At 52.6% G+C, this 26,235-nt stretch overlaps 3 protein-coding genes and 1 long non-coding RNA gene across 8 annotated transcripts in view; 2 read left to right on the top strand and 2 right to left on the bottom strand.

Annotated features, from left to right (window-relative positions):
* Positions 1–20: 20 nt before the first annotated feature.
* ZGPAT (zinc finger CCCH-type and G-patch domain containing) lies at positions 21–13,959 on the bottom strand. The gene is made up of 6 exons (XM_079127579.1): positions 13,306–13,959; positions 2,377–2,510; positions 1,980–2,135; positions 1,124–1,243; positions 634–1,039; positions 21–456 (listed from the first exon to the last, which is right to left on the bottom strand). Exons 1-6 carry the CDS (start codon positions 13,806–13,808, stop codon positions 318–320), a joined length of 1,458 nt encoding a protein of 485 aa, XP_078983705.1. The 5' UTR covers positions 13,809–13,959; the 3' UTR covers positions 21–317.
* Positions 13,657–21,331, top strand: ARFRP1 (ARF related protein 1). 5 transcript variants are annotated; one of them, XM_079127593.1, is made up of 8 exons: positions 13,657–13,769; positions 14,525–14,623; positions 15,072–15,159; positions 15,375–15,457; positions 19,499–19,580; positions 19,904–19,974; positions 20,912–21,012; positions 21,083–21,331. In XM_079127593.1, exons 2-8 carry the CDS (start codon positions 14,531–14,533, stop codon positions 21,168–21,170), a joined length of 606 nt encoding a protein of 201 aa, XP_078983719.1. In that variant the 5' UTR covers positions 13,657–13,769; positions 14,525–14,530; the 3' UTR covers positions 21,171–21,331. The 5 variants fall into 5 exon arrangements, with proteins under 5 accessions (XP_078983719.1, XP_078983721.1, XP_078983717.1 ...); XM_079127591.1 differs by lacking the exon at positions 13,657–13,769 and adding an exon at positions 14,014–14,145; XM_079127594.1 differs by lacking the exon at positions 13,657–13,769 and adding an exon at positions 14,020–14,145 and having other exon boundaries at positions 14,530–14,623.
* LOC306654245 lies at positions 15,464–19,389 on the top strand. The gene is made up of 3 exons (XR_013761916.1): positions 15,464–17,861; positions 19,122–19,215; positions 19,345–19,389. It is a non-coding gene; the product is annotated as an uncharacterized lncRNA (long non-coding RNA).
* A 2,525-nt stretch (positions 21,332–23,856) lies between the features above and the next one.
* RTEL1 (regulator of telomere elongation helicase 1) overlaps positions 23,857–26,235 on the bottom strand; it is a 34,397-nt gene continuing 32,018 nt past the window's right edge. Inside the window, 6 exon segments of the mRNA XM_079128036.1 lie at positions 23,857–24,351; positions 24,354–24,454; positions 24,569–24,706; positions 24,814–25,038; positions 25,279–25,395; positions 25,973–26,113. Of these exon segments, the coding sequence (XP_078984162.1) occupies positions 24,220–24,351; positions 24,354–24,454; positions 24,569–24,706; positions 24,814–25,038; positions 25,279–25,395; positions 25,973–26,113 (854 nt within the window). The 3' untranslated portion in view covers positions 23,857–24,219.

Raw genomic sequence — 26,235 nt, 5'->3', positions numbered from 1 at the left:
AGACCCCGTAGCCAGCTGAGTCTCCACTGAGTGATACTGTGATGAAATCACTTTAATGTCCTTGCTAAGGATACGCCCCAAGATACTGGCAGGTGGGCTCGGTGGGCAAATAAGTGTCCAGAAGTGACCCTCCAGTAGGCCATCTCCACTTGGCAGTGTCCAAACACTCCAGGCTGGTGAGGTGAAACAGTGGACAGCCTAGAAGTGGGCTGGCTCCTCTTGAGAGGTGTCCTAAGTGTCAGGGTGACAGCTGGTCTTCCGGCCAAGGCAGCTGGGAGCTGGGGTCCCAGGACCCATCCACAGTGCATGCAAGACCTCTAGAACTCTGTCATCTTCCTGTGGGTGTCTGCCTTCCGCTGTTCCCGCTGCAGGCCTGCCTCCTGAGCTCGGAGCTGCCCCAGCTGCCGCTGGGCTCCTGCCAGCTTCTCCTCCAGCTGGGCTGCTGCCACACTGTGCCTAGGGAGGGCCTGCCCGTCAGTATGGCTTCCTGGCCCATTGACACCAAGACCACTGCTGTTGTGGCCAATGCCCAACCTCTTATATCTAGATCTCCTCAGCAGGCACCCTCAGGTCCAGTGACCTCCCTCATGTTCTCTAGGCATGGTCACCCAGCACCCAGGGCCCCACACATACCGGCCAGCATTTCGGGTGAGAGCCTCCTGGATGCCCCGGATGTCCCGCTGGGTACGCACAATCTTCTCCTCAGTCTGGAATAGTCGTAGGCTGAGGGCCTGCTTGGCGCTCTTGCTGGCATGGTACATGTCCTGGCTCCTCTTTCCTGGGGGGCCCGCCCCAGCCTCCAGGGCCCCAGGAGCCTGGCTCTGCAGCTTTTCATTCAGGAAGTCAAACACGTTCCGAGGGGGTTGGCGGCCCCCAGGCCCACCCCCACTCCCCTGGCACCTTGGGGGCCTGTTGGCACCAGCCTGGCCCCGCTTGGTCCTCTTTTGCAGGATCTCTGCACACTGGTCCAATGACTTCCCTCGAGGTAACACCACAGCGTGGATGGGCTCCACCCGGCCTTCAGCATGTCTGCCGAGGCCTGGGAAGAAGCAGGGCTGGTGCTGTGGCTATTGACCTTCAGGCTGCTCTGAAGCACCCTTCCCCCCAGGTAGCGCACACTCACCCTTGCCAAACTCATAGCCCATCTTGGCGAGGAGTCTGGAGCCAATGCCACGTGTGTGTACTTCCCAGCCGGCAAAGGCAGAGCTGCAGGTCCCAGGGTCTGCAGCACCTGATTCTACCACTGCAGGAGAGAGGGCATGGCTCAGCTAGGCCAGAGGACAGTGAGTGGTGTGCCCTGTGCTCTGGCCAGTGTTACCTAAGAGCTCAGCTCCCAGGCAGGACACCAATCCCCTGCCAAGCCTCCCAGGCCTGTTGTGGGTACTTGTGACATCTCAAGATGGTAAGCTGATTGTATTGCAGCTTACCCCTGGTTGCTGAGGACATGGGTTCAGAAACCACCAATTCACATAACAGGTTCCCAGGGAGCTCTCCAACCAACCCCTCAGGAGGACTGAATGTTGCCCATCAGTTCCCCTACCTGAAATCTTCACCCCAGTTGTCTGTACACAAACCTTTCATCTGCCAGGATCCCTTCCCTTCTACCCCCACTCACCAGGCAACAGGCCCTCAGTCAAGAAAGGCATTTGAAAGAGCCACACTTTCCTGTCCTTCACGTCTAACCATCAGTCACTCCCTGTTGTCTCCTTAGCAGCTCCAGCTCCAACAGTCCTTCCCCTCCCACAACAAGGCCACAACTTTGCATCTGAGAGCTTATGACTGGTGCATGCTTCTCGAAGTCAAAGGCCAGGTCTCTGACCCTACCCCAGGCTTTCTGCTGTGGTCCCCTGGGCTGAGCTGACCTCACTTAAATCACTCTACAGCTGCCCCCTTTAGCAGGGTGCTTCTCAGGGAGAAGGGTGCCAACCCTGCTCCAGGCCCCCACCATCCCAGGTGTGGGTACCAAGCTGCCACTGTACCTCTGGCATAGCTCGAGTCAACCACATCACCACTGTCTGAGTCTGACGACTCTGCAGCCTCTGTGCGCAGTGGGGGCAGAATGCTATCTCCCTCCACCACGGCCTCCTTCAGCAACAGTGAGTCAAACTTGACTGTGTAGTAGCCACTGTCCACATCTGAGGAGACAGACACAGGCCACAGGTCAGCAGCTGTGATGAGCAGGCCACGGTAAGGAGCAACAGGAAGGGGAAAGTGGGGCAGAGCTGAGAGGCCAGGTCAGACTTGCTCCTCTTGGGCCCAGATGGGGTCTCCAGGTCCAGCGGGGATGGGAAGTGGCCACAGGAAGCAGAGAAAGGGCTTTCCAGAAAGGGCCTTATTCAGTAGAGCTCCACCAGGAAGTCCCCACATCAGCCTCACCAAGGATCCGTGCTGGGTGCCAGAGGCCATCCTGGTGCTTGGCCAGACACGCAGAGCCAGCCTGCAGCAAGCTCAGGTCTGGGTCCTGGAAGGGGCGCAGCTCATCCACAGAGACCACCTGCCCATGAGAGAACCTGCAGAGAGGGCCACAGAGGCAGGGCTCAGGCCTGGCCTATGAGGCAAGCAAGTCCAGGAACATCAAGGTCACCTGCCTGGTGCCCAGAAGGGAGCAACACAAGGACATAAACACCCCCAAAAAACACTTTTTTTTTGTTTTGTTTTGTTTATTCTCTCTCTCACACATACATGTCTCTTTCTTTTTTTTGTAGTTGAAGATGGACAGCATCCTTTATTTTGTTTTTATTTTTTTATGCTAAGGATGGAACCCAGCGCCTCACATGTGCTAGGTGAGCACTCTGTCACTGAGCCACAGCCCCAGTCCCTCTTATATACTTTTGCATGTGCCTATACATATGAACTTTCACACATACACTTTCACTTATGCATACACACATAAACTCACACTCAAAGACATACCTACATATACACATATAGGTGCACACAAATATCCATGCATACACACATATTATACACATGCATGTACACACACAAGTGCACATTTGAAATCTCTCAGGATGCACTTGGCTACTCTGAGGAGCAGATTCCTGGTGTTGCTGCCAGCTTGCTAGGCTAGGGTGACAGTGTGGCAGAGGGTCTTGTGACTTTGGCTCACCATCATCTCCAGGTGTGAAGTCCCAGACACAACGAGTACTCAAGCCAAATGTGGTATAGGGTGAACGGTGTACATGCATGACCTGAATCCAAGCCCACTAGGAGAGCCCAGTCATAGTAGTGCTGAGACTTATTTACTTTTGGTACTGGGGACTGAACCTATGATTGCTTTACCACAGACAGAGCTATATCCCCAGCCCTTTTTATTATTTTTTTATTTTGAGACAGGGTCTCATTAAGTTGCCCAGGCTGGTCTTCAGCTTGCAATCCTGCCTCAGCATCCCAACTTGCTGGGATTACAGACCTATTCCACCACATTCAGCAGTGCTGCAACTTTTAGCTATCAGTGCACCAGTAAAATTAAAACTAAAACCAAAACCACGTTAGAGAAAGAGAATGAAGAGGAAATGTGGGGACAGACACAGGACTGCAACCTTGAACTCCGCCAAATAAAGACATGGAAAAAGTGAACCACCAACCACTACTGCATGCCATCATTTCAGACAGGAAACTCTCAACCCCACAAGAGCAGCTGAGGGCTGGCATTTACTTCAAAACAGAGTCAGGGCTGCCTTCTTAGGCAGGAGTCTGCAGGTGGGAAGGAAAGAGTTAGGTAATTTCAATAAGCTCCCCAAGGTCTGGGTTGTTCCTTCTCATCCCTGGCTGTCCTGGCAAACAGAGCACTGCCATTGAGAAAGCAGTACCAGCAGCTGAGACACAGCTGCAAAAGCACCAAAGTGGAGAGTGGCAGAAAAGTTCCACTCAACCAAGGACCAAAGGGATGCACTCACAGGGGCTCCCCACCAGGAGTTTGACAACATATTCCCAATGTACACAGCATCAGTCAAACCCTTCTGGAGGATCGATCCTTCAGTGCTACGAGAGGCCTTAACATCTGACACAAATTGAATGTTCCTTATCCAAAACGCTTGGAACCAGAAGGGTTTTAGATTTAGATTTGTTTTGTTTTAATTTTGGAACATTTACAAAAACATAATGAGATATCTTGGGGGTGGAATCAAGTCTAAACAAGAAATTCATTTGTTTCATATAAACCTTATATACACTTCAAGATTAAAGTAATCCTATACAATATTTTCAGTGTGGCTGATTTTGAACTGCTACCTGTCACATGAGGTCAGGAGTGGAATTCTCTACTTGGGGAGTCATGTTCACACTCAAAACGTTTTGGCTTTTGGAACACTTTGGATTTTGAATTTTTGAATCAGGGATGCTCAACCCACATACTCTCACCTAGTAAGTGCTTTTATGAAAGAATTTTAAAGAATATGAAAAACTTGGAAATAACCTAAAATTTTGAAACATGGGGAATAGTTAATGGCATATCCATGAGGCAAATTTAAAATAAGAGATGGACAAATTGATGTATGGAACAAAGGAGAGCAGCAAGAGCCCCATGCACATAGGAAATGTGACAACTGAGGAGTATCACAAACATGATAGGGAAGGATGAACTCTGCATTCAAACCTTGGGTTTTCATATATAAAACCCGCAAGTTGATGACCAACTTCCCAACGTCCACAGAAACCCATTCTAGATGAAGTAAAGACTTAAACCTGAGAAACAGCATTTGGAACTATAAAGAGCTGAGCCTAGCTAGGGCCTAGTAGGGGTATCACTGAACCCTTCCCACAGAAAAACAAGCCTAAAACTGGACAAAATTGTCAAAACTCACTGACTCAGAGTTCTGGAAATTGATGAGAGCACACAGAACACTTTAAAGAGATTTCTAGTGACAACCTGCTCAGCTCTGGGGAGAAGGGTGGGAGGAGACAGCTGCTACACTTGGGTTGCTCTGGGTTCAGACAACCTGTGATAGTTCTTCCAGCTTGGAAAAAACAAAAGTAGCAGGGCAGATGGGGCAGGGGCAAAACCCAGGCCCTAGCAGCTACAAAAAGCACTTGGGGAAACAGCTCGGATCACCCCGCTGCAGTAAGCACCAGCTAGGTGTTTATCAGGGAGATCCCCACCTCCGGGGGTGGGGAGTGGGGGGGGATGATGCATGTTAGGAGCTCCAAGAGAAGACAGGAGAAAATGGAAGAGAGAAGGGGCTGGCTGACCTTGGAAGGTGTTCTCCAACCCATGGGGCCAAAAGGCCAAGGAGCCCTTGGGGTTGAGGTATTTGAGCACCACTTCTGACTAAATCACTGGTGACCATGGAGCAGAGGCTGCACATTACAAGGAAGGCAGATTTTCTGGCAGGAGGATCACGAGTTCAGAGCCAGTCTCAGCAACTTAACAAGGCCCTAAGCAACTCAGTAAGACCCTGTCTCTAAATATAATATAAAAAGGGCTCGGGTTGTGGTTCAGTGGTAGAGCACTCGCCTAGCACGTGTGAGGCACTGGGTTCAATTCTTAGCACTGCATATAAATAAATAAAGGTCCATCAGCAATTAAATTTTTTTTTTTTAAAAACAGGGCTGGGGATGTGGCTAGTGGTTAAGCGCTCCTGGTTTCAATCCCTAGTAGAGAGAGAGAGAGAGAGAGCGAGAGAGAGAGAGAGAGAGAGAGAGAGAAACAGAGAGAAAGATAATATTCTATACAGAGGAATGGAAGAAGAATGTATATTGTTTCAAAAGTAATCAGATAAAGAGTATATTCATAAAAGAAAATATACAAAGGAACCAAATAGAAATTCTGAAGCTAAACAGTAGAATAGCCAGAGGAGTTGAGCTGGCAGAAGAAAAGAACATTAAACCTGGAGACAGGTCTACTGAATGAGAAAAAGGAGAATTCGAGGGAATGAGCAGAGCTCCAGGAATCTGAAGCACACCACTGGGCCCACACACCAACGGCTGACATGCAAGGTGGAGAGCTTCCGGGAGGAAAGAGGGGAGCAGAAAGAGTACTCCTGAAGACGTGAAAATAATGACTGAAACATTTCACATGAGATAAAAGATCTGCATCCACATATCCAATAAGTTCAACAAACTCCAAGTCTTCAGAGTCAAAGAGGTCCAAAATGAGATATACTACAATCAAACTGCTGAAATCCAAAGACAGAGAATCCTGAAAGGTGCAAGAGAGGAGTGACTCAGCATGTACAAAGGATACTCCAGAAGATTAACAGTCTCATCAGAAAACTGTTGAGGCCAGAAGGTAGTGGAATATTATTTAAAGTACTGAAAAAAAAACAAAAAACAAAAACATGGATCAAGAATTCCGTATCTGGCAAAACTATCCTTCTAAAATGATGGAGAAATGAAGACATGCCCATATTCAAAAAACTAGAAGAAAGGATTATAAATTTTTGTTTGTTTTCCATAAATAAATGACAAATGTTGCAGGAGATAGATACAATAACCTGATTTAAACACTATATAACATATACAATGTAGTGAAATACCACATGGCACTCGATCAATAGGTACAATTTTATGTCTTTCTGTGTCAGTTGAAATCCCAATTTAGGCTGGGCATGGTGGCACATGCCCGTAATCCCAGCTACTCCAGAGGCTGAGGCAAGAGGATCACAAATTCAAGGATAGACCGGGCAACTCTGCAAGACCCTATCTCAAAATAAAAAGGGTGGGGATGCAGTTCAGAGATACAGTGCCCCTGGGTTCAATTCCTAGCACCAAAATGTTCTTTTTTAAAGGCAGCAATGGAGAATGAAAAATACAAAAGATCTAAGACATAGAGAAAACAATGGTGAAACAGCAGAAGCCCTACTTAAAAAGTAGATATTAAAAGAATGTAACAAAAGACATCATGCAGCAGGGTGCAGTGGCCTACCCCTGTAATCTCAGCAGGAGGCTAATGGAGAATCACAAGTCTGAGGCCAGCCGTGAAATTTAGCAAGACCCTGTCTCAAAATAATAAATAAAAAGGGATGGGGATGTAGCTCAGAGGTAGAGTACCCTGAATTCAATTCCCAGTACTGCAACATATATACACTTAAGTACAAAAATTGAAGACCAATATCCCTTATGGATACAGATGCAAACACCCTCAACAACACAGTAGCAAACCTAATTCAGTCAATATACATAATGACCAAGTGTGATTCATCCCAGGAATACAAGGGGGGGGCTCAACACATGAAGACCATTCAGTATAACATACCACATTAGCAAATGAAGGAGGTAAAAAGCCATAATCATCTCTATTCATACACAAAAGCATTTGGAAATCAGGGAATATCCTCAATTTGATAAAGAGCATCCATGAAAGACCCACAACTAATATCATACTCAACAGTAAAAGCTCAAAAGTTTTTCCCCAAGACCAGGAAAGAAGTGAGGGGGGAAATCACAGACACACACACTCTTCACACTCTTACCACCTTTATTATATAAATCACAGACACACACACTCTTCACACTCTTACCACCTTTATTATATGAGGTACCAAGTTCCAGTCAGGGCAATTAAGCAAGAAAAAAAATCAAAGCCATACAAGTGAGAACCAACTAAGATCTCTATTCAGAGATAACATGATCATACACACGTTGGTGGTAATGACGTTTTGGGGGCTGTATCCGTAGTGGGGCCTGTTTACGCTAGGCAATGCTCTGCCACTGGGCTACACCCCCAGTCCTGGTAGTGATTATTATACATGGTGAACATTAATTAATAGGACTCAACTGTGTGCTTAAAAATGGCTAACACAGGATACCTTGTCATACCTGTGTTTCCATGACATGTAAAATAATGCAATATGAAGAACCACTGAACTGCACAGCATGTGAATTAAATCTCATCAGAATTTTTTTTTCCCGTGTGCTGGGGATGGAGCCCAGGCCTCACGCGTCAGGCACATGTGAATCAAATCTCATCAGAATTCTTTCCCGTGTGCTGGGGACGGAGCCCAGGCCCCACACGGCAGGCACTGCTCTACCACCGGCTGCCATCCGCAGTCTCTCAATATGATTTTTTTTTTTAGTGAAGAAAAGACCAAAATACAGAAATAAAGAACAAGATAAGATTCAGAGAGAAAGCAACGAATATTAAAGATAGATGAAGAATTGATATGGACAACTAAACATAATATGAACTGTGATTCAAGAGAACTTTCCTGGTGGGCCCGGGCTGTGGCTCAGTGGTAGAGTGCTTGCCTAGTGCATGTGGCGCACTGAGTTTGAGCCTCAGCACCACATAAAAGTGAATAAACTAATATAAAGGTATTAAAAAATACTGAGAACAAGTGAATAAAAAGTATTTTTAAAAAACTTTCCTGAAATGAAAGCATTTGGAACTACTTATGCATAAAGGGTGTCCCATGCTGACAGCATCGCCTTCAGTGATTCACAGTGAGATGCGTCATGGTAAAACTAGTAAACTTCAAGTGTGAGCCAAGATTTATCCCAATAAAATCAGCCTTTGAATACAAAGGACACAAACACAACTTCTCAACAAGCAGCTCTCCAGAAGTACTACTCTAGGAGCCCACCACTCACCTGAGATAGATGGGCCTCAGACAATCAAGCAACCCACTACCCAGCATGGGCCGGTGGTGCACACAGCACAGACCCTGTGGAGTGGAGATGATGGTCTACGATGACTACACACTCCGTAATGGAGACCCAGTGCCATCGTGAAGCACCACGAGACCCCAGGGGCTCGACAGGAACACTGCCCACGTCAGTGATCCCACCTGTGGTGTTAGTCTGAGTGCTGCTGCTCTGAGTGCTGTGTATGTACAACAGGATTAGACAAAAGCAGTGGGGCAGGGGCTGGGGCTCAGTGGTGAACGCTCGCCTAGCATGTGTGAGGCACTGGGTTCGATTCTCAGCACCACATATAAATAAATAAGTAAAAGAAAGGTCCCTCAACAACTAAAAGTAAAAAATGAAAAATAAATAAAATTAAAACAAAGCAGTGAAAGGAAATTTGGAGTCTATGATCCCCTATGCCCTTGAGAATCAGAACCCTTGGGTGGGGTAGAGAAGGACACATACACAGATGTGATCCAAGAGAGACTGAGTGAAAACACTATAGTTGTTAATATCTCCATGCACTCACAAGGTATTTTATCCTAAAAATACAGGTGGATAGCTGGGTGCAGTACTGCGTGCCTGTGATCCCCAGTAACTTGGGAGACTGAGACAAGAGAATCAAAAGTTTGAGGCCAGCCTCAGGAACTGAGCAAGACACTGTCACAAAATAAAATAAAAAGGATTGGGAATGAAGTTCAGTGGTAAAGTTTCTCTGGGTTCAACCTCTAGTACCCAAAACAAAAAACAAACCAACCAACCCAAAACTGAACAGGTATATGATCTTGTGCATCCATGTATACGTACACATCCACTGTTTCCTGTTTCCCAGCTCTGCTACCTAAAACACGTAAAAACGATGACCAGCCTATAACCATCAGCAGTCTGCTGTCCACGCTGAGGGTCCAGATACACCGCCTCCCATGAAGGAAAACCATCCTTCCTGGAGACTTGGCAATGCTGGTTCTGGGTCAGGAAGTGCCATGGTAGGTGTGAGTATCCTGACCCAGACAGCAAGGTGGCCACCAGCATAACAGGGCCAATCAGAAGGATGCAGAAGTCAACTTGAAGAGGCTTCTGCTGGACAAAGGAAGGCCAATTTGCAGGTCAAAAAGGATCAGAACTGTAGCAGATTAAAATCTGTCATTTAACTTCATCAGTTCATAAAAATATTAAATTTTTTAAAAAGCTAATTCATCACCTCAGGATGAAAAAGAATCAGCTTTTTTTCAAAACTAAGTAAACAAGACAAACATCACGCATTTATTTGTTCTCTATACTGGGTGGTCAAGTGGCACTGGGGGAATGCACCCCTTCTATTCATTTTGGCTAGCAAATGACCTTTGTGATAAAAAAGAGTTAACATCGACAGGGGCTGGAGCTGAGAGAAGACTGCAGACGGCAGATGCAGCTACAATCAGGGTTAGAAAATGGGCAAGACCGGACTAAGGCAGCTACACCACAGTCACACCCAACCGATAAGCCACATAAATACAAGAGGTATTTCTTGGGGCTGGGGGCATAGCTCAGTTGGTAGAGTGCCTGCCTCGCAAGCACAAGGTCCTGGGTTCAATCCCCAGCACCCCCCCAAAAAAAAGAGAGAGAGCTATTTCTCATAAAAGTCATGGTTTTGGAGGGAGAAGGCTGTTTAGGGATGAGGTGTAGAGAGGGGCTTCTGGGGTTATTGACAACTGGTAGTTTGGATCTGGATGGTGACACCAGTTTGAAACATTCCCTGTATTCTCTGTTTCCTTCCAGTATCTGAACTTGCTTTAGAGATAAAGAAGGTCACTTGTGCTTGTTCCTTGTTCTATACATGGATTCGTTCTATCCTCACAGTAACTAGAGGGATATTTATCTTTGTTTTTCGAAGGAGAGGAGAGAGATTAAGCTATAACAAGTATGTGAATGGATGCTCACCTCATTAGCAATCAGAAAAATACCAATTCTATCCAGATGCCATTGTCCCAGTTTTCAACAGGCACAGATCTGAAGGTCAGACAGTATTACTGTGGGCAGCAAGAAGAGCACTAGGCACCAGGCAGCATGCTCTCTGCACTGACACAGGCATGCATGGCATTTCCACACTACTTACAGGCTGGGAAAATGGTCCCTGGGTGCAAACAAGCATGTGCTAGGAAGAGTCACTGCTTGTTGTTTGCAATAAATGAAAGCTGTACACCATCAGCAGAGAACAGAATAAATAAAATGCCGCATGCTCATATGAGGAAAAGTAACAGTACAGGAACAGAAGTTTTATTATTTATTTATTTATTTTTATGTGGTGCTGAGAATTGAACCCAGTGCCTCACACATGGAAGGCAAGTGCTCTGCCACTGCCACAACCCCAGCCCTGAATGTAAGTTTTATAAACATGAACTTGAATGTCTTTCAAAAACATACTACAGCTGGGCACAGTGCCCCAAGCCTGTAATCTCAGCTGCTCCAGAGGCTGAGGCAGGAGGATTGCAAATTAAAAGCCAGCTTCAGCAACTTAGCAAGGCCCTGAACAACTCAGCAAGATTCTGTCTCTAAATAAAATATAACAAAGGACTAGGGCCAGGAGCAGTCACACACATCTGTAATCACAGCAGGTTGGGAGGCTGAGGCAGGAGGATCACAAGTTCAAAGCCAGCCTCAGCAACAGCAAGGCACTAAGCAACTCAGTGAGACCTTGTCTCTAAATAAAATACAAAAAAGGGCTGGGGATATGGCTCGGTGGTCAAATGCCCCTGAATTCAATCCTTGGTACCCACCTCCTACCCCCCAAAAAGGGCTGGGGACACAGTTCAGTGGTTAAGTGCTCCTGGATATAATCCCCAGTACAAAACAAAAATGAAAAAAAAAAAAAAAAAAGAGAAAAAAGCAATTTGTTAATAAATCACACTGTATATCACCATTTATTTAAACATTTAAAAAATAGAGCACAGTACATATACCACTGACAGACACACGTCTGTAGAGGATCACCACGTACTAGAAGGGTATGCACCAAGTCTGGTGACTGCATTCTCTCAGGAGGAGAGTGGAACAGGAGTGAAGGTGGAACCCATCTTATTTCTTTTACTTTAAGAATCCCAAGCTGGGTGCAGTGGCACGTGCCTGGAAGCCAGCTACTCAGAAGACTGAAGCAGGAGGATGAATGTTTGAGGCCAGCAATGGCAACACAGCAAGACCCTGTCTTGACATAAAAATCAAAAGGACTGGGGCTGTAGCTCAGTAGTACGATCCCCAGTATCAATCAATCAGTAAGGCTGGAGAAGTAGCCCAACAGTGAAGCACCCCAGGGCTCAATCCCAGTACTTCAAATCACCCTCATCATGGTCGGCATTGGCATCATATCCAAAGCAAGTCCAAGAAAATATCTTAGACTGGGGTGGTGCTGAGGCAGGTGTTTGTGAGATGCTTCAAAGTCTTCAGATTGACCTAAAGCTGACAGGGGAAGCAGTGCTGATGAGAAGAGCTGGGGCAGGTGACCCTGGGCAACTTAGTGTAAAATGGAGTGACTGCAGGGGCTGCCTCAGTGTGGCTGCACAGTTAGTGAGCATGTGCAGATCTACTGGAACAGCACCTGGGCCAAAGGAAACAGGCCAGTAGCAAATTAGATCTCTCACCACATGGGATGCAATGCAGAATCGTGGTAACCTCCCTGACAAGATGATCTACCTGCTGGTTACACAGATATGACCGCTTGGTAAAAACCTATCACTGATGACAGACACCTTTTTGCAGGGGTGGAGGAGGAGGGTAGAGTGGGGAGAGAGAGAGGAAGAAATGTGACAAGAGTCTACTAAGAAATAGAACGTCTAGCTGGGTGCAGTGGCACAAGCGTATAGACCCAGTCACTCAGGAAGCTGAGACAGAAGGATGGCAAATTGGAGGCTCATCTGGGCAATTTAACAAGGCCATATGTCAAAATAAAAAATCAAAAGGGCTGAGGATATAATTCAGGGTTAGAGTCAGCTGGGGTTCAATCCCACACTGCAAAAAAAAAAAAAAAAAAAAAAAAAAAAGTCCAATAGTCACCCTGGACTACTGGCTTACAAACCAAATAACACATGAGAAGTTTTAGTGAATATTTCTCCTAAAGATGAAGTAAAAATAAAAGTTCGTTAAGGAAAAAAAGACACCATGGCAGTACCTGCGGACATTTGCATTTGAGGAGGCGGTGCTCCCATCTGTGAAGTATAAAGACACGGAGCTTATTTACTCAATAGCCTCATCAAGTAGATTACAGGTGCACCCTGAAGCACTTATGGGCAGGAAAAAAAAAAAAAAAAAAGGAACTTCTGGAGTTTGCTTTAAAATGGTCCAGGGCCAGGGGAGGAAGGTAGGGCAAGGGACAACAGATGGAAGATCAGAAGATATGACAAATGATGAAGCTGGCAGTTGTCATACTGCTCTAATCTTGTGCATGTGTGAAAACTGTATGTAATCCCCGGGGTTTGAGGTGCAGCTCAGTGGCAGAGCGCTTGCCCTGTTTAATCCCCGGCACCGCCCCCGCCCCCCAAAAAGCATCACTCTAGGGAATAAAACTGTGGGCGGGTATTGTTCTTTTCAACATAAACCCACTTACAGATTTCGCCAAAAAAATGCGAGCAAACATGGTGCTGGAGTTGCGGCTCCGAGGTAGAGAGCGCTTGCCTGGCATGCGTGGGCACTGGGTTCGAACCTCAGCCCCGCGTAAAAACGAGGAAGTAAAGACGGGGACGGGTCCACCTCCACCCACGCCCGCCTCACCTGCAGCTGTCCTTGAAGCGGCACTTGCCCTCCAGGAAGAACGGGCAGGGCTTCAGGGACTTGTGCGTGGGGTAGAGGTAGAGCACGCGCACGCGGGCCGGGCCGCCCTCCGCCTCCTCGGTGCCCACCACCATGGCGTTGTGGTACTCCAGCGTGCCCCACGCGCTGTGGTAGGGGGCGTTCACCTTGGCGCCGCTCAGCTCCCCCGGGTCCGCCGCGGCGCGCCCGGGCTGCGCGGGGCCCGGCCCCGCCACTGCCTCCGGGGCCGTCTCCGGGCCGGCGGGCGCCCCCGCGGCCTCGGCGTCCAGCGCGGCCAGCAGCTTGCTCTTGCGGACCGACGCCAGGCTGGCCTCGGTGAGCCCGATCAGCTCGCGCAGGTCGGCCTGCAGCTGGCGCAGGTCGGCCTGCTCGGCCGCCTCCAGGCCGGCCCCCAGCGCCAGCTCCACCTGCCGCAGCTGGGCGCGGTAGGTCTGCAGGGCCGCCTCCAGGCTCTCCTCGTCCATCCCGACGGCCGCGCGGGTCCCGGGCGCGGGCAGGGGCGCCGGCTCGGCCGCTCGCCCGTAACGGCGAGCTCGCTCAGGCGCGCGGCGGCCGCCCCGCCGCCGTCAAGGCCCCGCCGGCCGGGACGCCAGAGCGGCTGCGCCCGCCTTCCCCCCCACCCCGCCGCCGGCACTTCCGCCCGAGCGCCGCCACCGCCGGAAGTGCCCGCGCGCGGGGGCCGCCGGGACGCGATTTCGTCCCCTGCCAGCCCGCCTCCCGTCAGGCGCCTCGCGGGGTCAGCGCGGGGTTGGCGGGGTCAGGAGCCCGGCGACGGAGGCTCCGAGGTCCCGGCGGCCGCAGGTGGGCCGGCCTCCCGTGCCGCCCCCGCCCGATGGGCTTTTCGGGAAGTGGCCGGCCCTAGGCCGCGGCTGGAAGTTGCAGGCGTGTTCCAAGGGAGGGGTCCGGGGAGAGAAGCCTGGGGGCGGGAGCAGTGAAGGGACAGGAAAGGCCTGGATTCCGAAGGGCGGCCATTGCCACCCGCGGAATGACCTGCGGTGGGAGTGGTCCCGGAAGAGCCGGTGGCCAATCGTAGAGGCAGGGTCAGGGGTCCTACGGAGCGCGGGAGGAGTCGGGAGCGAGCAGGCCCCAGGTTTGAGCAGCCCGCGGGACGGACGGACCCGCGCGGGGACGCGGGCGCGGGCGCGGGCGGCCCGCACATGACGTCTCTCGGGGTACCCAGGGCAGGATGTACACACTGCTGTCCGGGCTCTACAAGTACATGTTCCAGAAGGATGAGTACTGCATCCTGATCCTGGGCCTGGACAACGCCGGGAAGACGGTAAGTGCCTGCCCCCGTGCCCGGCCCCTCCCCTGCCTGGGATCTGCTTTTGGTTTTATACCCGCAGCTGCAAGTTTACTGCCTATACCACGAGGTGTTGGTCATCGCCAGGTTCTAGAAAAGGAACACATTGCTGTTGGGTTTCTCCTTTTGTTTTTTAAAGATTAGACCCCTAATCCCAGCTACTCGGGAAGCTGAGGCAGGAAGATCGCAAGTTCAAAATCAGCCTCAGCAATTTAGCGAGACCCTAGGCAACTTACTGAGACCCTGACTCAGAATAAAGAGGGGGGTGGGGCGCTGGGGATGTAGCTCAGTGATAAAGCGTCTCTGGGTTAACTCTCCAGTACAAAAAATAAAAAATAAATAAGATTAGGCCCAGGAAGGGGTATTTGGGAAACACACCTGGATAACTGCTCTAGCTGCCATTTCCCTTTCCCTCTCTCCTCAGACCTTCCTGGAGCAGTCGAAAACCCGGTTTAACAAGCAGTACAAGGGCATGAGTCTATCTAAAATCACTACCACCGTGGGTCTAAACAGTAAGATGCATTTTAGGGCTATGGATTTAGGGGTACCCCTAAGGATGCTGTTATGTCCACAGCTCAGCTCACCAGTGGCCAGAGCCTTGTCTGTCAGGCTGCTGCCCAGACCCCTGCAGGTGGCACCAGAGTGGTTTGTCCCTTCCCCGGGAGAGCTGGGTCTTGGCGTGTCAAGGACTAATGTCATGAGCTTGCCCATTCTCTCTTCTCCCCAGTTGGCACTGTAGACGTGGGAAAGGCTCGCCTCATGTTCTGGGACTTAGGGGGACAGGAAGAGCTGCAGTCCTTGTGGGACAAGGTGAGACACACCAGTCTGCCCCCATTGCATTTCTTTGCAGATAACTCTTGGTCTCCTCCATGAGAGTCCATTACCCACTTTTTTCCTGAGGTTTATCTCTGGTTCTGTCCCACGTTCCCTAGTCAATCCCTGTTTTATCCCAGCCAAACATGCTGTTAGAGTCACCACTGTAGGGGCAACAGGGGGTGCCCTCAGTGATCAGCACAGAGCACTTCCTGAGCACAGAGGGCTGCAACCTGCCTTTTGGCAGTTAGTGAAGGAAAGGGATGCTCTCAACCCAGAGGCCAGGAGTGGGGTTTACCTGGGCATTTGAAGGAGTCTGGCTCAGGGCTGGGTCAGTTCTTTTTGAGCATTTTGGGGCACAGTCAGACTTGGAATAACTTTGGGATAAGCTAACACTTATCAAGACCAGGGAATGTTCAAGGCTCCAGTTAGGGCTGTAGCTTGCAGAGAAAATCAGACAGCTGGCCAGGTCACAGAGCCATGGAGGCATCTGTTTCTCTGTCAGCATAAGAGAAAAAGTAGGAGAAGCAGGAGGTCTCTTCACCACCACCATCCCCCACCAAGTGAGGACACACTTGCTTCCTTTCTGCCTGGAGATTTTGTTGCTGATTGTCACGGGATGTGGGCAAAAATGGCAAAGATCAGAAGAGGGGTGGGCACAAAGCCTGCATCTGCAGATGGGTCTATCTGCCTCAATTCTAGCTTATTATACATTTCTACCTGGTAGTCTCTTCCCCATCCCAGGGAGAGTGTCCTCAGGCAGACAGAAACTGCTTCCTCTTTTGATACAGGTTTAGGGTATTTCTGAGACCCCAGTGTGATACCCTTCTCCATACACAGCCTAGAGCATGGGTCCAGCTCAGCCAGGTGCTGTGTCCAGAACCGGGCAGGACAGACCTGGCCCTTCCCCCAGGTTGGCAGTGTGGGTTTAGGGGAGCCCAGTGGTACACTGCAGATGCCTCAGCCACCCTCATACACAGGATCCAGCCAGGCATGGTAGTACATGTCTGTAACCCCAGTGACTTGGGAGGCTGAGATAGAGGATTCCAAGTTCAAGGCCAGCCTCAGCAATGTAGCAAGACCCTGTTTCAAAAAAAAAATAAGAGAGTTGGAGATGTACCTCAGTGGAAGAGTGTCCCTGGGTTCTGTCCCCAGACTGCATAAAAGAAAAGAAAAAGAAAACAGATAAAACTCAGGCCCAGTACCTGATCCTGACCTTGGTCTCCTCTCTTGGGTACCACCAAAGTGTTCCCTCCTGCCGTGACTTCCAGACAGGTGGATGATATTGATCCTGTGGCCAGAAGATCTCTGACATGTCCCCTCTGGTCCCCTAAGTTGGACAGAGGATAAGCCAAGTCAGGGTGTTCTCATCAAAATGCAGATACTCCTGGGGAGCCAGGGTCTCAGGAATGGAGGCAAAGATGGTTGGGCAAGCATGCATCTTGGGGATCTGTGCTGGGAAGACAGCAAGGAGCATACAGGACAGAGCAGGGGGAAAGGTCACCTTGGGTGATAGGATCAGTAGGGCCTTGGCCAGCTGGGAGTGCAGGAGGGGAGTTGCTGGTCACAGCTCTATCATGTTGGACAGAGGTGACTGGGACTCCTCCTGCCTCCTGGTGGGTCACCAGTGTGGACAGATGTGACTCTTAGCAGCCAAAGTGGGTCCTTCAATAGCCAAAGTGCCTGCCACTGGATAGCTCTGGGGAATGGCTCTTCCCAAGAGTAGGCTGGCCCAGGAGAACGTGGCCTGGCCTGCAGTCTTGGCAGCTGGCCCTGGGCTGCATTCATCTTTGTTGCCACCTCTTTTGCTGGGGTGTGACCTCATCTTGGTGGTCTGAGCTTTTGTCCATGTGGTTTGCTGGGTTGCCCTGCTCCTGGCAACTGGTAGCAGTTACCTTGCCAAGGTGAGGTCTCCTAGGCAGCTATGGTTTGTGACTCAGTGGCTCTGTGGAGCACTTGCTGCTTTGGTGAGCAGACCTCCAACCCTACAGAGCCCTCACGTCTGGGGACAGGCAGCAGAATCCCCCAGGGGTTATAGGGAGGAACAGGAAGGGGCCTGTATTCCACTGTTGTCCCTGAATGCTGTGTCCTTCTTGTTGGAGCCCAGTGCTTCAGAAAGGTCTTCAGTTGGGAGCACTGTTCTTATCCTGAGGCCTGGCCCCCTGCAGTGCTCCTCCATGTGGATACTGTGGCCGGCCCAGCCCTGCATGAGATTGTCCAGGTATGGGGTCTGTGCCATGACAGGCTTATAGGAGCCTCTGGGGATTATGTGACATGATGTTGGATCATGGTTGGCATCTCACTCGGGGTCCCTCTGATTTCCTTGAGGGCAACCCCCCATTGGGCTCAGCCCTGCTGTCACTGTCATGCTGGGCCTGTGGTGGTGGCTCCATCAACCTTGGTGAGTGGAGCCTATCCCATTAGGCCTGTGCTCTGCCACCGTGGTCACTGCTTCTCCCTCGTCCAGCACTGCATCACTACAGTGGGTAGCCAAGTCACTTTGTTCCCAGCAGCTGCTCTGGTGGACCTTACATAGGCATCAAGGCCTCTATTTCCTGCTTCTTCGCTGCTTGCTTCTGCTCCAGGCCCTGTGTCCATGCTGTCCACAGGTGGACACACATCATCTCAGGTCACAACTTCTCACACAGGCAGGCAGCTGCTATTCAGCTCTGGTCTGTCCTTATGTGTCTGGCTGACCCATGCTTGGCTGTTTCCCTTTCTGGCCCATTCCCTACATGGCCAGAAGTGTGTCACATCTGTTGGAGAGTTGACATGCCACTCCCGTCTCACTGGCCGCCTCTGTGCCATTCACTTTGTGCCTGATAGGTGTTTGGGGTTGTCCTGAGTTCCAAGGTCTGCCACCAGTCATCCTGACCCTGCCTTGCTCAAGTACCGCAGGTGCCACTGGGACTCACTGGGCTAGTACAGACCCTCTGGTAGGACCTGCCAGCTCTTGGGTCTGTGGCAAAAGGCTAGCCCATCGCCCAGCCCTCATGGAGCTGGCAGTCTGTGTGTCAGGCCCAGCTCCAGGCCAGAGCAGCTTCCTTGTGTGGGTCTCGCTGTAGAACCCAGGAGGACATCTGGTACTCAGCCTCCTGCTTTTCAGGTGCAGTAGCTTATCTGTTCCTGAACCAGAGGCTCTAAGGCTCTTGCAGAGCTAGCAGGCTGCTCCTTCCCCAGTTGTTGCCCACCTGAGGGGTGCCTGTGACCCCTGGCTTGTCCTGCCCTTCAGGAGCACATCCTGGTCTCGTCAATGTTGATTACTGTTGTGGCGGGACAGGAGAGTTGGTACAGCCCTGGGGTGAGCTGGCAAGCATGCTGTCTGTGCCATAAGGACAGGGCAGTCTCCCGTTCTTTTCTGCTTCGGGGAAAAATGCATCTGCTAAATCCTTGGCTTGAATCCTTGGTTGTTGCCTTGTAGACCTGCACCTCCAGTGCCTGCTGTGCCCATCTGTCTTGCCCCAGCAGTGCTGCCCACTGGTTACCCTGTTGGTGAACTCAGGACTGGCTATGTCCAGCCTGTAGAGGTCTGAACTCAGTAGGGCTGACTGTCCTGGCAGGGGCAGGGCAGCCTTGCAGGTGCCTCTGGCTCAGCAGCAGGGTGTCTGTGTCTCCTGTGTCCCCATCGCCGTGCTCCCCCTCCCACTCCCCCTCATGCCAGATGCTGCACAAGCCCCCAGGCGCACGCCTCATGAAGACCAGACTGAGATCTGGACTTCTCCCCAGCCCTGACTCTTTAACACCAAGGGATGCAGGTGGGTTCTCAGGACAGCACCTGGGCAGGGGAAAGCTGACCGCATCACCAGGTCAACAAGCCCTTCCCAGAAGGGCCTGGATGTGTCTCCACTACTGAGTTTCCCCCATCCCAGAAACCACCCCAGCAGATCTTCCCCTTGGGGCTGTGCCTGTTACCTGACTGTGGCCACTGGGGTAGAAATCTTCCTGTCGTGGACCCCTCCTGGCGTCCATGCCAGGGAACCTGGCCAAGTCCACCCTTGGTAGGGTGGGGGCTCCAGCCGTCTTCCACCCTCTTCCTAGTACTATGCAGAGTGCCATGGTGTCATCTATGTCATCGACTCCACCGATGAGGAGAGGCTGTCCGAGTCCAAACAGGCATTTGGTGAGTGTGACCCATCTCCTTCCAGATGGAGCAGAGACAAGAATCCATGCCCAGGGGTTATGTCAGGAGACGCAAGAGGAGGTCAGGCCAGTCTGGATATGGTCCAGTCTGGTCCATGAGTCTGGCACTGGCCTTGAGGCTGGACCAATGCCTGTTGGAAGTACCCTTGCCCTTACCAAGGGCCCCAACCCATTGCCTGGCTGCCTGGCATGTGAGGGGAGGGTGGAGGGAGAGAGTCGGTGGCTGTCTGTGCCTGTGGGCCCCGGGCACTGCCTGCAGTCAGGATGCAGGGTGCAAGGCGCTGCCTGTCCTACCCTCTCCAGAGAAGGTGGTGGCAAGTGAGGCACTAGACGGTGTCCCCATCCTGGTGCTGGCCAACAAGCAGGATGTGGAGGTGAGCCCCACACAGCTTCTCCGGAGCCCGTGCCCCAACTGCAAGGAGAGTGGTATACATGTTCCCTCACGCCAAGAGCACCATGTCTGCTGGGTGCAGAGCCCTCGAGCCCGCTCTGTCCCACGCACTCAGGACCTTCAGCTCCTGGAGTCCAGCTCTTCTCTGAGTGTCACCTGGAGTTCTCATCACTAGGGCAGACCCGTCCTCGCTGGAGGCTCTCACCTTGAGTGCAGGACAACCCTCCTCCCCAGGGGAGCGCTGGGGTGTCCACATGTGAGGGGGCGCACCCCAGAGGCCTCTTCTGCTGTGCGGGCACTTTTTCCCACTGGAGGCTGATTGTGCTCTGCCTGGAGTGAGACTGGGGAGACCCAGGCGAAAGCCGTGAGCTCACACGTGAGGGACCCTTGGGCGAGAGCTCCGACCCCATCCTGTCCCTGCCACCCTTGGGGCCAGTGTCTGTACCAAACCTTGGGGACCCCTTGGAAGGGATGCTGTGGAGGGGCTCTGCATAGGAGTGGCTGCAGACCACAGTGGCTACCCGTGGTCTGGGAAAGCATCACTCTCCTGAGGTGACTCTGTGCCCCTTTCCCTGCTTGTCTCCCTTGCTTCCCTGCAGACCTGCCCCACCAGCCCTGCTCCTGAGTCCAGAAACCACTAATGAGAGAGTTGTCTGTTATGGGGCTGGGGTCTTTCTTCAGGGAAGGGTGAGCAGAGAAGCCGGCCCACGGCTGACACTGCTGCTTCTCCCTCACCCCACCCAACAGGGTCACTGAGACCCTCTGCCCTGCTGCCTGGCTTTGTGTCAGCTCCCCACCTTGGAGCTCGTGTTCTCATGGTGGCTGCTGTAGGGACTGCCGTCAGGGTCGGGGTGGTTCCTGTGGTACTGCCTGGGTGGGGCAGGCGTGGCGGCCGCCCCTCAGGGCCTCCTTTCCCCTAGACCTGCCTCTCCATCCCTGACATCAAGACTGCGTTCAGCGACTGTACTTGCAAGATTGGCAGGCGTGACTGCCTGACCCAGGCCTGCTCTGCCCTTACGGGGTGAGTGGGCCTTCCCAGTGGGGGCCTGGGCACCAAGGCTGGCTGCTGCCTCACACCACTGTCTCTGCAGCAAAGGAGTACGCGAGGGCATCGAGTGGATGGTGAAGTGCGTCGTGCGGAACGTCCACCGGCCACCACGGCAGAGGGACATCACGTAGGCACGTCTGAGCCCTGCCTTGGGTGGCCCTTCTGCGGGTGCTGAAGGAGCTCGCTCCCCACCACGAGCTCCTGTGCCTGGGGCCGGGGTTGGGTTTGCTTTGCCTTTTGTTTCCCTCATATGCTGTTTTCTGTAAGACAAACTCTTCTGTCTGGAAAATCACAGGCATCCAGAGGCTTCTGCTAAGGGGCACGGGGCAGCTGGGCCTGCCTGGCTATAGAGAAGCCACCACAGGCTGGGGACCCTCCCCAGCCCAGGCAGGGAGCACGGTGAGGCCCTGGGGGACAGGCTGTCCTCAAGGCCTGCCTGCCCATTCCAGGTGGGGTTTTAAGGGAGCCAGGTTGGAAATGATAGCCTGGCTCTGGAAGGTGTGTTCTGTCTAGCTTGCCCATGGAGGAGGCAGGTGTGGTCAGGTCTGATGTTGGAGGTGGTCTGGGGGCTGGTCTTGCCTTGAGAAGACCTAGTCCTCAGCAGGGCCCTAGGCTTTGAGTAACCCTGGGACAGGTGGAGACCTTCCTAGGTGGCCATACCCCACTGGCCCATTCTCATTCTGTTTTAGTCCCCAGGGGAGGGATAACATGGAAACACTGGGAGATTAAGTGTGCATGTCCTTACCCCTGGCAGGTTGGGTGGTGGTTCTGGGAACTGAGCACTCTGCCCTTAACCAGTGCAGCCAGGGCAAGAATGCAAAGTCAAAAGCAGCTCCTGTCCATCTACTCCCCAGGGCAGCCCAAAGGCTGGGTTCCCTCCTGTCTGGCAGAGCGACTGCAGCAGAAAGCTGTACCCTGGTCCCTCAGGGTGGGCAAGCAGCAGGTGGGAATTCCCCAGGCAAGTAAGGAGCCATGACTTGCCTGGGTACCTGCATCCCATGGGTGTGAAAAGTAGCCCAGGCACTGTCCAGAGAGCTGTTTGTTCCAAATCAGGTCACAACCAGACTGTCTCCTGGAGGGGGTAGGGAATGGATGTGCCAGCTGTGGGTCCTGGATGAAATCTGTTCTTACTCTTGTGTCCCAGGACCTGCAGGAAAGACCTGCCCTGGAAGTGGTGAGGGTGGCAGACCCAGTTCCTGAGGCTCTCCAGACAGGTTGGGGGCCACCTTGCATCCCAGAAGACAGTGGGATGCTTGAGGTTCTCCCTTGGCTGGGTTTCCCTTGCAAGTTAGGAGTGGATGGGAGTCAAAAAGGTCAGGGTGAAGGGGACCCTCTAGCACAGTGAGACACCTGGGCACTGCCCCATCCTCCCTATACTACTGAAGCAGAGCAAGACTTGAGAAGGTGGTGGGGGTTTCACAGACCGTCCTATGGCTGGTATGCCCTGGTGTTTCAGGTATGGGTGGGGAAGGCAGGGCCAGAGTCTGAGGCCTGCTGAGGCACCTGGGTATCCCTGCCAGTCTTTAAAGACAGACATAACTTGAAGGCAACCAGTCTTACAAAATGGCTTTATAAAATAAACCTTGGAAGAAGTTTCCTTTGGTGCAGTTGGGGGTGTGCACACAGGTCCAGAGGCAGGGTGAGGGTATGTATCATAGCATAAACAAGGCACGTGGGGTGGGCTGCGCCATGTCAGCTGCAGCATTGACTGCAAGACCATGCCACATGGGCAAATGGGCCACCAATTTCACAGACCAAAAGTAAACTGCTGAGCTGGGGAGATAGTTCAGTTGGTAGAGTGCTTGCCTTGCAAGCACAAGACCCTGGGTTCAATCCCCAGCACCACAAAAAAAAAAAAAAAAAAAAAAAAAAAAAACCTGCTGTGGAGTCCAGAGTAGCCAGTGCAAGGCCCTGCATCTACAGGAGTAACTGGGAGGGATGAGGGAAATTCAGGCATGAAGTGTGGTAAGACTAAGGTTGGCATCTGCATCTCAGAAACCTGGGCAGTGGTGTCTCTCGAGGGCAGGAAACTCGTGGCCAAGACTCTCCGTGGACTCCTCAGGTGAGGGTCGGCCCAACTTGGATCCTAGCCCTCTGCCACCCTGGAGAGAACCTTGGTGGGAACTCAGGGTCTGCAGCGCTATGAAGGAGAGAGTGTAGCTGGTGCACAGGGCATGGCCTGGAGGCAGGCTAGCACTACTCTGAAGCTAAGCAGCTGTCACTGCATGTTCCCATGGGGGGAACAGGGCAAAGGTAGTTTCTCATGATCCTGCCCCATGGTGCATGCTCCTGGCAGCTGGAGTGCACAGGAGTCAGGGCACAGTGCGAGGTGCATCTGTGTGACAGCCAGGCAAGCATTTCTCACACTGGCTACATGAAGCGGGTAGGTGTAGGCACTGCGCCATGTCAGCTACAGGTAGTGGGCGGTCCCATGCCCTCCAGCTCTGGAGCAACTGGACTGGCCTCTCAAGTGCCCTCACAGTCCTGGCTGGAGTGGACATCTTGGACACTGAACATTACTCAGTTCACACCCCCAAACACAGGAAAGGGCAGGCTAGCCTGCTCACATCCCGTGGGAATGCCCACTTCCACCTAGCCACTGTCCTTGTGCTATGCAGGGCAGGAACCCTCCTGGGTGGAGCTCCAAGGTGTGGTTGGTAGGAGATTAGGGGGCTGCCCAAAAAGGACTTCCTGCAGGGTTCTGGCACCTGACCCAACGTGCACACTCAGGGTGCAGGTCTTCTCTAACAGTGCCAAGGGTATCCTCTCTGCTACCAAAATCTTCAGTGCATCGTCAGATCCCCCTACTGAGCCAGGTCACATGGACAACTGGCCACTGCCAGCAGTTTTATTTGCACACAGCTGGCAGTCTGCAGGCGAAAGCTTCAGGGAGGAGGGTGACTTCTGGCCGACACCACAGCTGGACCACAACCAGTGTGGGGACCACAGCAGGGTGCAAGGGTCTCCACACAGGTTCACTGAAAAATGTGTGATGTGTTGCTTCCTGGTGGCAGCATGACAGGCAGGACGCCTCCTAGAGGCCTGTGGACACACCAGCCTGCTGGGCGTGCCTGCTGAGCACTGCAGCCTAGGTAAGGGCTTACCCTCATCCTACTCAGCCCACCACCTGGGGTGACGCCTGGCAGGGACCAGAGAGGGCCAGACACCAACCAGGATGTGCTATTGCCAGCAGCAGAAATCACAGGAGTGGCTCTGGAAGGCCACCGTGTTCTCTGCCCTGCAGCCCCTACAGCTTATCCCACCCAGGGTTTGCCTGCCCATCAGGCTTGGTGTTCTGTGTTCTGTGGCTGTTCTGTGGCAGTGCCTTTGGGCTCTGTACTTCCTGCTGGCCTCTGTCTAAGGAAAGAAGAAATCTTGCTCTGGGTCCTCCCCAGTTTCTCCGACTGTGGGGGATCTGCAGAAAGGAACAAGTCAGAGGGTGCTCGGTGCTGCCCTCCTGCCTTCCCACCTCAGGCTGCAGGGACTCAAGAGTGACAGTACAGGCAGAAGCACCCAGGCAGGCACCCACCTGGTTGGGAAGCTCTACGGGTGAGCTGGGGGTGCTCCTGAGGACTCGGCAGTGCCACTGTGGTGGGCAGGCCCATCAGCTCTGCCCAGGTCTGTGTGAACTGCTGCTTGTGGTGGGGACGCACGAACATGCCGAACCCTGTGGGGAGCACTGCTTAGGCTGTCCCTGCCCTGCATGGCCAGCCCAGACCCAAGGTCCTCTCCACAATCCTCCCACCCTGCCCACCCCATCCAGGGGCCACTTGCTCTGCAGCAGGGAGAAGTCCTCGGGCTTTGAGGTGGTCAGTGCCGCTAGCACAGCCAGAACCTGGTTGAGGTCGTCGTTGCGTTTATATGCCTTCAGTGCTGCCAGGAGCTGGCTGTAGCTGGCATAACCCAAGGCCTTGCGGGCATCTGCCAGGTAGGCACTCACAGCAGGTTGGCCCCACTGTTCCTCTCTCGACCCCACTTGTGGACAACTGCCCAGGGCTCCTGGTCAAGGGTAGAATGGCTCAGAGGTTCAGTGTTCCCTCCTCTCCTCCCCACCGGGAACTCCTACAGAGCCCTAGTGCTAGTCAGGAAACCTGGGTGCACAGATGGGAGACACCCCATGCCCCCTCAGTGTCCCCAACTGTGCTGGAGACTGGTTGACCAAAGCCACTCAGGCCAACCTGAAACATAAGCCTCTTTGAGAACTGCACACCCTACCTGGAGTCTACAGGAGCCACGTACCTGCAGGGGGTAGCCTGGTGGACAAGTGGGGCCCACCCTGGTTCAGGTGCTCTCCAGAATCCAGCTGCATGGACATGCCCTCAGACAGGGTCAACTTGGGTTTAGACTCCCTCTTTCCTGAAGAAACATGCTCCTGAGTTCCTACAGAACTGGGCAGAGACCAGGTGCCTCCACCCTCCTCAGTTCAGAGCAGTGACACTGACTTGCACACGCTGCAGGCACCGGGGGAGCTGAGTGCAGCCCACACAGCTGCCTTTCTGCTGGGGAAGGGGGATAGGGCTGAGGCCCTACCCTGCACAGACCATCGGTGCAGGCACCAGGACCTCCATCCCCAACCAGCTCAGGCACCTGTGGGTGAGTCTGCTCTGGAAAACCATAGGGTGGACTGCTCTTCTAGGGCTCAGCTCACCTCAGCTCAGAGGCAGGAAAGAAGGTGGAGAGGTACTTAGCATCTAGGACCTGGCATGTGCACCTGGATCCCCAAGTGCAGGTCTCTCCTCGAGGCCCAGGCCCAGCACTATGCATGGAGACAGGGCTTGCCCACATCAGGGATGCGCCCTATGGTAACTCCATTCCCCACATAGGAGCAGGGAGCCTGGGCCAAACCAGCCCAGATGCCTACTCTGACCACCACAGAGTCCCAGGGACCACCAGTCCCTGGGGTCAGAGGCTGAGGATCAGCCAGGTAGCTCACCGCTGTGGTCCTGGGCTGGCTGAGCATGCTGCCCATGGGAGAGGCTGTGCTCTGGCTGACGGTTGCAGCTTTGGCCTGTCAGCTGGAAGCAGATGTCTTCAAACTGCTGTTTGTGGTGGGGCCGCACAAACTGGTAAAATCCTATTAGGAAAGAGGTGCCTGGGCCTGTGGGTTCCATGTACTGTGGCCACTGAGATGAGGGTTTGGGGGCTCTGTGGGCAGCCTACCAGGCCCCTTGTCCAGAGGGCAGGGACAAACTTGGA

The sequence above is a fragment of the Sciurus vulgaris genome, assembly GCF_902686455.1.
Source record: "Sciurus vulgaris genome assembly, chromosome: 2".
In the NCBI taxonomy this organism is placed as follows: domain Eukaryota; kingdom Metazoa; phylum Chordata; class Mammalia; order Rodentia; family Sciuridae; genus Sciurus; species Sciurus vulgaris.
The sequence above is the reverse complement of the archived record's forward strand: the minus strand, read 5'-3'. Positions and strand labels throughout refer to the sequence as shown.